General features: G+C 45.9%; 1 protein-coding gene across 1 annotated transcript in view; it reads left to right on the top strand.

Moving 5' to 3' along the window:
• LOC143285779 (A disintegrin and metalloproteinase with thrombospondin motifs 18-like) overlaps window positions 1-10,000 on the top strand; it is a 257,129-nt gene that overhangs the window by 220,299 nt on the left and 26,830 nt on the right. The window contains exons 10-11 of the mRNA XM_076593195.1: window positions 4,193-4,346; window positions 6,294-6,389. Coding sequence (XP_076449310.1) covers window positions 4,193-4,346; window positions 6,294-6,389 — 250 coding nt within the window. The remainder of the gene's footprint in view (window positions 1-4,192; window positions 4,347-6,293; window positions 6,390-10,000) is intronic.

The raw sequence follows: 10,000 nt of genomic DNA on the forward strand, positions 1-10,000 counted from the left end.
AGAGAGAGAGAGAGAGGGAGACAGACAGACAGAAAAAGAGACAGAGAGGGGTGGGAGAGAGAGACAAATAGAAAGAGAGAGAAAGTGTATAGTTACGGCATGGGTGTGGGGTGTTGCCAAATATTGTTTCCAAACAGATAAAACACACGTGCGCGCACACATACATGAGTGCGCGCGTGGGCATGTATACATAACATACATACGCACATATTTGCAGACCCAGATCCAGACCCAGACCCAGACCCCCCAATCCCCCCCCCCCACACACACACACACGCACACACAGCACGCACGCACGCTCATATCCAAATACACACATTCGCACACATGCACACACATACGCGCGAACGTACATTCAAACACACACACACACACACACACACACACACACACACACACACACACGCACACACACACATAAACACACACACACACACATAAACACACACACACATATAAACACACACACAAATACCCACACACACATAAACACACACACACACACACACACACACACACAATCTCCGGGTGGCGAATGATTACAGTGTGCACCCCCAACTCACTTCCCCTTCCTCTTGAGCTTGAGTGGTGATCTGGGTGCTAGTCTTTCGAATGACACGATAAACCGCACAGCGCTACGCAACGCAACGCAACGCAACACAACACAGCACAAGACAATACAACACAATGCAATGCAGTACAATACAATACAATACAATACAATACAATACGATACGATACGATACGATACAATACAATACGATACGATACGATACGACACGACACATCACAACACAACACAACACAACACAATACAATACAATACAATATGATATAATACAATACGATACAATACAATATGATACGATGCGATACGATATGATACAACACAACACAACACAACACATGACAATACAATACAATACAATGCGATACAATACAATACAATCCGATACGATACGATATAACACAACACAGCACATGACAATACAATGCAATACAATACAATACAATGCAATACAATAAGATACAATACAATACAATGCAATACGATACGATGCGATGCGATACGATACGATACGATACGATACGATACGATACGACATAACACAACACAGCACATGAGAATACAAAACAATACAATACAATACGATACGATACGATACGATACGACATAACGCAACACAGCACATGACAATACAATGCAATACAATACAATACGATACAATTCGATACAAGGCCATGCGATATAACACAACACAACACAACACAACACAACACAACACAACCCAACCGGAGACATCACAATCAAACCACCCGGCAAGGACACCACACCAGTTTCTCACCCCCTTATCCCAGCGCATTAATAATAAGAAAAAACAACAACAAAAAAAAACAAGAACAACAAACAAACAAACAAAGCCAACAGACGGTGCCAGCCACGCCAACATTGTTACCACCAGGTTCTTTGATGTCCCCCCCCCCAAACCCCCCACCCCCCCCACCCCACCCCCCACCCCCCTAACGTCGTTTGTTGTTTCGTTTGTGGCAGAGGGTGCCAGAGTTTTTTGTTTGTGTCTGGCATTTGTGCCAGGAGAAATGAGCAGCAGGGGGGGGGGGGGGGGGGGGGGGGGGGGGAATCGGGAACCCCCCTCTCCCACTCCCATACTCTCTCTGTGGAGACTCGTAGCTTTCATAATGATGTCAATGGTGGTGATTCATTCATTTCTTGGCTGGCAAGTGTCTTGGGGGGGGGGGGGGGAGGAGGAGGAGGGGTAGGGGGCCTGGGGGTTGGGGGGGTTGGGGGGGGGGGGGGTAGAGGGGCAGACACTGAAGGTGCCAGTAGTAGCACAAGCATGTGACGTGCCTGGGTACGTGCATGCATGTACTCAGAGACATAAAGCACTCAGAGAGACATGTACATACATACATGACATATACATACATACATACATACATACATACATACATCCACACACACACACACACACACACACACACACACACACACACACATCCATACCTATGGACACACACACACACACACACACACACACATACATGCACGAACACACACACATACATACCCATGGACACACACACACACACACACACACACACACACACACACACATATATATATATATATATATATATATATATATATATACATGCACGAACACACACACACACACACACACACAAACACACACACACATATATATATATATATATATATATATATATATATATATATACATGCACGAACACACACACACACACACACACAAACACACACACACACATACACACACACACACACACACACACACACACACACACACACACACACACAAGAAAAGAAAAGAAAAGGAAACACGCACTCACGCACGTATGCACGCGTGTATACACTTACAGAGAAACACACACACACACACACACACACGCGCGCGCGCGCGCGCGGACACACACACACACACACACACACACACACACGCACACACGCACCCCTACACATACACACGCCCCCCCCCCTCACACACACACACACACACACACACACACACACACTCACACTGCCACAAATTCAAACAATCACGCAGGTGACATAATGATACAATCATGTGCACTCACCACAGAAGCACACATGCAGCCAAGTAGGTTTTTGTATGTGTTCCTTTGGTTTGATAAAGTTTTGAAGTGAGATAGAGACCTTGTACATGAGTGATATTCTTCAGCACGATGTCTTTCGTATTTTTCTATGCCCTTTATGCCAAAGGACCTCAGATAAATGTGAAACTTGTACCGTAGCACTTGTGTGTGTTATCTTTCGATATGGTGTCTATCTTATCCTTTCTGCCCGAGGAGTGTAAATAAAATTGAAACTTGTGCAGCGACGGGCGCAATAGCCAAGTGGTTAAAGCGTTGGACTTTCAATCTGAGGGCCCCGGGTTCGAATCACGGTGACGGCGCCTGGTGGGTAAAGGGTGGAGATTTTTACGATCTCCCAGGTCAACATATGTGCAGACCTGCTAGTGCCTGAACCCCCTTCGTGTGTATATGCAAGTAGAAGATCAAATACGCACGTTAAGGATCCTGTAATCCATGTCAGCGTTCGGTGGGTTATGGAAACAAGAACATACCCAACATGCACACCCCCGAAAACGGAGTATGGCTGCCTACATGGCGGGGTAAAAACGGTCATACACGTAAAAGCCCACTCGTGTGCATACGAGTGAACGCAGAAGAAGAAGAAGAAGAAGAAGAAACTTGTGCAGCACTTGCGTGTGATATCCATTGGTGGCATGATGTCTTTTTTGCACGTGTGTTTAGTTTCAGTTTCAGTGTCAGTTTCTCAAGAAGGCGTCACTGCTTTCGAACAAATCCATGATAATACGCTACACCAGGATTCCTGATCAGCAGCGTAACCCAACGCGCTTAGTCAGGTCTTGAGTGCGTGCACATTATTACAATTGTGTACTTAATGTAAGTTTTGTCCTATCAGTGGCAAATTCTGTAGCAGAAATTTACTTTGATTTGACAAGTACACAAATAGATAGATAGATAGATAGATAGATAGATAGATAGATATGCTTGCCCTCAGTGCCTAGGTGGGTTTTTGGTTATGCTGCTAGCAGTTCAGGTATTTGCCGAACGGGATGTCGTGTATAGCCGAGTATTAGTGGAGGCGTTCTTGTTCGAAATGTGCAGTGATGACACCCTCCGAGAAACTGGAAAAAAACTGAATCAAACTGAATCTTCTTCTTCTTCTTCTTCTTCTTCTTGTGCTGCAACTCCCACGTTCATTCGTATGTACACTAGTGGGATTTTACGTGTATGACCGTTTTTTACCCCCCGCCATGTAGGCAGCCATACTCCGTTTTCAGGGATATGCATGCTGGGTATGTTCTTGTTTCCATAACCCACCGAACGCTGACATGGATTACAGGATCTTTAACGTGCGTATTGGGTCGTCTGCTTGTGTATACACACGAAGGGGGCTCAGGCACTAGCAGGTCTGCACATATGTTGACCTGGAAGATCGGAAAAAAACATCCACCCTTTACCCACCAAGCATCTTTGCCGAGATTCGAACCCGGGACTCCCAGATTGAAAAGTCCAACGCTTTTAACCACTCGGCTACTGCGCCCAGACTGCCAAACTGAAATCAAAGCTGAAACTCGTGTTACAGCACCCCACAGTCGGCCTGTCTGGACGACAAGTCGAAGCACGTGGCGGAACTGAAGTTCCCGGACAAGCTGCCCGGACAGATGTACGATGCGGACGTGCAGTGCAAGTGGCAGTTCGGGTCCTCAGCCCAGCTCTGTCAGTACGACTTCGGCAAGGTTGGTTTGTTAGGGGGTGTGTGTGTGCGCGGGGGGGGGTGGGGGGGGGTAGTGGGGGGGTGCGGGGGGTATAGGAGGGGGGGATGTGTGGAAGGGGTTGTGGGTGTGAGGAGTGGGGGGTGGGTTAGTGTGTGTGTGTGTGTGTGTGTGTGTGAGAGAGAGAGAGAGAAGGAGTGTGTGTTTGTGTATGTGTGCGTGTGTTGTTTGTTTGTGTGTGTGTGTGTGTGTGTGTGTGTGTGTGTGTGTGTGTGTGTGTGTTTGTGTGGGTCTGTGGGTGAGTGTGTTAGTTGGTGTATGTGTGTGTGCGCGCGCACGCGTGGGTGTATTTGTGTGCTTGTGTGTGCTTGTGTGTGTGTGTGTGTGTGTGTGTGTGTGTCTGTGTCTGTGTGTGTTTGTATGTATGTACGTACGTATGTATGTATGTCTTTGGTGTGTGTGTGTGTGTGTGTGTGTGTGCGTGCTTGCGTGCGTGTGTGCGTGCGTGCGTGCGTGGTGAGTTTATAATATTGCTGTCTCCAAGTTGGTTGGTCTTAACCTCACCAGATACGTTAATAAGTCTGACACGGAAGTATGAGGAGAGTGAATGAAGGATGTTACAGGTCATTTTGTCATCAAATCTGCAGACTGAAGAGTCATTACTCTTTATTGGCTTCAATCAAACAGGAAGAATATGGATAAGAGCATGGATATTAAAAATGACATTCAGTCATCAGCTACTCTGTATCCAAAACATGTATAGTAAAAAAAAAAATTTTTTTAAGTCGCAACAGTCCTTCAAATGTATGATAGTCAGTCGTGTCCGACTATGACCACCAGAACAGCAGAGGAGGCAACTGCTGTCCCGACTATCTTGGCTAGAATTTGATTATACTGGAAAGTGTCTTGCCCAAGTTACACCCCCACTCTCAAGAGGGTTTTAGGACATTCGGCGTTGGGGATGGTTCCAAAAGGCCAACAACTAGCCCCCAAGGCTGCAGCACTAAGAGCCAGCGCAGTCTTGCCTCCAAGTTTGAGAGTCATAGTCCTTCACAAAAGACTAAGCTGTAAATGACTTCCCATTGCAATGGAGAAACCATTGATCATACAGCTATCGCTTTGCTGTTGGCCCAGCTGTGAACTAACTGGCACATTTTGGACATTTGTGTTTTTCAGGACACGTACATTAAGCGGTGTGAGACCATCCTCCTCTCCTCCTCCTCCTCCTCCTCATCATCATGATCATCAAATGTGCTTTTTTAGGACACGTGCAAAGCACTCTGGTGTTACCTCGCCAATAAGCGATGTGAGACCATCGTCATCATCATCATCATCATCATCATCATCATCAAATGTGTTTTTTTAGGGCACGTGCAAAGCACTCTGGTTTTACCTCGGCAATAAGCGGTGTGTGACCACCACCTTCACCACCACCACCACCACCACCACCATCATCATCATCATCGTCATCGTCATCATCATCATCATCATTATCATTATCAAATGTGTTTTTCAGGACACGCGCAAAACACTCTGGTTTTACCTCGGCAATAAGCGGTGTGTGACCACCACCACCACCACCATCACCACCACCATCATCGTCATCGTCATCATCATCAAATGTGGTTTTTTTAGGACACGCGCAAAGCGCTCTGGTCTTACCGCGGCAATAAGCGGTGTGTGACCACCACCACCACCACCACCACCATCATCATCATCATCAAATGTGTTTGTTTTGTTTTTTTAGGACACGTGCAAAGCGCTCTGGTCTTACCGCGGCAATAAGCGGTGTGTGACCACCACTACCACCACCATCATCATCATCATCATCATCAAATGTGTTTGTTTTGTTTTTTTAGGACACGTGCAAAGCGCCCTGGTCTTACCGCGGCAATAAGCGGTGTGTGACCACCACCACCACCACCATCATCATCATCATCATCATCAAATGTGTTTGTTTTGTTTTTTTAGGACACGTGCAAAGCGCTCTGGTGTTACCGCGGCAATAAGCGGTGTGAGACCAAGTTCCTTCCTGCAGCTGAGGGAACGTCCTGCGGAGCTGGTAGGGTGCGTGACAATTTTTCTTCATGTGTGTGTGTGTGTGTGTGTGTGTGTGTGTGTGTGGTGTGTGTGTGTGTGTGTGTGTGTGTGTGTGTGTGTGTGTGTGTGTGTGTGTGTGTGTGTGTTCCCCCAACTATTTCACTTGAAATGAACGCAGCATTGACTTGAAGTCTACAAGGACAAGCCCGGAGCATTTTTTTTTCTTCTTTTTTTTTCCGGAAGTGTCTGGGTTTGTTCCAATGTACTTAAATTTTAATTAATCCGTGTGCTTGATGAATCGGTAGCATAAGCAAGCATTGATTTTCAGTGCATGAGAACAAGCCTGTAGCTTCCTTTTTTTTTTTTTCTTTTTTTTTTTTTGAGGAAGTGTCTGAGTTTGTTCCAGCGTACCTTTAATTCACCTGTATGCTAGCTGAATCGGTAGCATAAGCAGCTCTGATTTGAAGTATAAGCAGCTTCCTTTTTTGAGGAAGTGAGTTTGTTCCAATGTACCTTTTATTCACCTGTCTGCTAGCTGAATCGGTAGCATAAGCAGCACTGATCTGAAGTATGATAATAAGGACAAACCCGGAGCTTCCTTGTTTTGAGGAAGTGTCCGAGTTTGTAACAGTATACCTCTTATTCACCTGTATGCTAGATGAATCGGTAGAGGAAGTGTACAAGTTAATTTACCTGTGTGCTAGATGAATCGGTAGAGGAAGTGTACAAGTTAATTTACCTGTGTGCTAGCTGAATCGGTAGAGGAAGTGTACAAGTTAATTTACCTGTGTGCTAGCTGAATCGGTAGAGGAAGTGTACAAGTCAATTTACCTGTGTGCTAGCTGAATCAGTAGAGGACGTGTACAAGTTAATTTACCTGTGTGCTAGCTGAATCGGTAGAGGAAGTGTACAAGTTAATTTACCTGTGTGCTAGATGAATCGGTAGAGGAAGTGTACAAGTTAAATTACCTGTGTGCCAGCTGAATCAGTAGAGGAAGTGTACAAGTTAAATTACCTGTGTGCTAGCTGAATCGGTAGTGGAAGTGTACAAGTTAAATTACCTGTGTGCTAGCTGAATCGGTAGAGGAAGTGTACAAGTTAATTTACCTGTGTGCTAGCTGAATCGGTAGCGTAAACAGCATTGACCTGAAGTTGTGAACTTTGTACAGGGAGAGAGTTAGCACTCTTTATTGTTTGATGAAACCAACATTCAAGATGCAGTGTCCCAAAGAATGCGTTTTTCCACACCACCCATTAATGACCTATTATGACTGAAATGTTCGCATTTGCATTTACACACACTCTCTCTCTCTCTCTCTCTCTCTCTCTCTCTCTCTCTCTCTTAAAGGTATCATGACTATCTGATGGAAAGCTTTGCTGATTCTATGTAGGAATTAAGTGTCAGATAGAAAATGTTGCTATTTCTGTCTGTGAATTAAAAAATTCATACAATGGTACTATTCTCAAAGACGTCTTTCTCCCTCCCTCCTTCCTTCCCTCTGTATCTCTGTTGGTCTTTCTGTCTTTCTCTATTTTCTCTTCATTTCTTGGCGCATATATGTTATTCTAAAGAATGTGTTTGCGTTTATGTGTACAATTTCCATGTAGTCCATTCCATGATTTGTAATGAACGTGATGCTTTGATTTTTTTTTTTTTTTTTTTTTTGGTCTTCCTTTCTCGTTTGATGATATGTGATGCTATTTACAATTCATTTGTTTATAATTTCCCCCCAATTTTCTCCTTTTGGGGGCTGGATGGGGAAAAAAAAAAGCATTGTTGCTTATTCTATTATCCTCAGAAATAAAATTCATTCTTTCATTCATTCATTCATTCATTCTCTCTCTTCCCCCATCCTCCCTCCCTCCCTCCCTTTATCTCCCCCCTCACTCACTTCACTCCACTCCCCACCACCCCACCCCCACCCCCTCACCCCCCATATTAACCCCCACTCGTCACTTCTCTCTCTGTATCGGATATCTCCTACGGGAGGGGGGCGGGAGGGAGGGGGGGGGGAGGGAAACCTGCGGTTCCTCCAATCTTTTTTTCCTCTCCCAGCGTCTTGTGATGTGAGACTACCTGTCTTGGCATTGTTGACTCTCCTGTGTTGTTCGAAGGAATGGGGTGGCTGAGTTGTCTGCGTCTTGCACATTGTGAAAGTAACTGCAGCTTTTTGTTTGTTGATTCCCCCCCCCCCCCCACACACACACACACACACCCTCCTTCTGCCCCCCTCGCCCCCCCCCCTCCCTTCCCGCCCTCCCCCCCCCCCTCCCCCCCTCCACACACACACACATTTTCACCGACAGACTGTGTGATGGTGGATGGGTTGGGAGAGGGGTTGAGGATTTGAGGATGGGGTGTGGTGGTGGTGGTGGTGAGGCGCGGATGCATGGTGTGTGTGTGTGTGTGTGTGTGTGTGTGTGTGTGTGTGTGTGTGTGTGTGTGTGTGTGTGTGTGTGTTTTGGGAGATATAGCTGTGCGCAGCAAATTGGGGCTTTTGTTTGCAGTGTGTGTGTGTGTGTGTGTGTGTGTGTGTGTGTGTGTGTGTGTGTGTGTGTGTGTGTGTGTGCGTGTATGCGTGAGTGTGCATGTGCATGCGTGTGCATGTGTGTGTGTGTGTGTGTCTGTGTGTATGTGCGTGCGTGCGCGGGAGTGCGCAAGCATAACCTTGGGTGTTAGTGCGTATTTGCAATGAATGAATTATCTGAAAGGAGGCAGCACGTTCATGGAGATGTGTACGAATTTTCTGCGTTTCAGAAAAAAAAAAAAGATACATCATTATCGTTAACAGAAGCAGCAGCAGAAGCATTAGCATTTTTGTTTGTATTGTTGTTGTTGTTGTTGTTGAGAACTATGCCGTTGTTTCGAAAGGCGAAATTAGTGATCAAAGATTACTGAAAGTCTGCTGGACATTTTTTTTAAAATTTTTTTATCCCCTATGATATTGACTTCCATTTCACCCTACTGTTTGCTTCTTATGATGGTTAACGGTGATCACCATTGGGATCCTCCTCCTGTTTCTCCTCCTTCTCCTCCCCCTCAGTAGCGTATATGGATTTGTCCGAACGCTGTGACGCCTCCTTGAGCTACTGGAACTGAAACCTCCCCCTCCTCCTTATCCTCCTCCCCCTCCTCCTCCTCCCCCTCCCCTTCTTTTCTTCCTCCTCCTTCTTTTCTTCCTTCTCCTTCTCCTTCCCCATCTCCTTACCTCCTCTTTCTCCTTCTCCTGCTCCTCGCCCTTCTCCTCCCCCTCATCATCATAATCTTCATCATCTTCATTGATGTGTGTCGCTGTCGCTGTGTTCTGACTGTAGCAGCAGTAGTTGTGTGTGTGTGTCAGTGTCACTGTGTCTCTATCGCCATCATCATCATCATCATCATTGTTATCGTTGTTTCAATGTCCCCAGGGGGTACTCCTTCTTCTGCGTTCACTCGTATGCACACGAGTGGGCTTTTACGTGTATGACCGTTTTTACCCCGCCATGTAGGCAGCCATACTCCGTTTTCGGGGGTGTGCATGCTGGGTACGTTCTTGTTTCCATAACCCACCGAACGCTGACATGGGTTACAGGATCTTTAACGTGCGTATTTGATCTTCTGCTTGCATATACACACGAAGGGGGTTCAGGCACTAGCA

This window comes from Babylonia areolata, chromosome 9 (assembly GCF_041734735.1).
Source record: "Babylonia areolata isolate BAREFJ2019XMU chromosome 9, ASM4173473v1, whole genome shotgun sequence".
NCBI classification, from domain to species: Eukaryota; Metazoa; Mollusca; class Gastropoda; order Neogastropoda; family Buccinidae; genus Babylonia; species Babylonia areolata.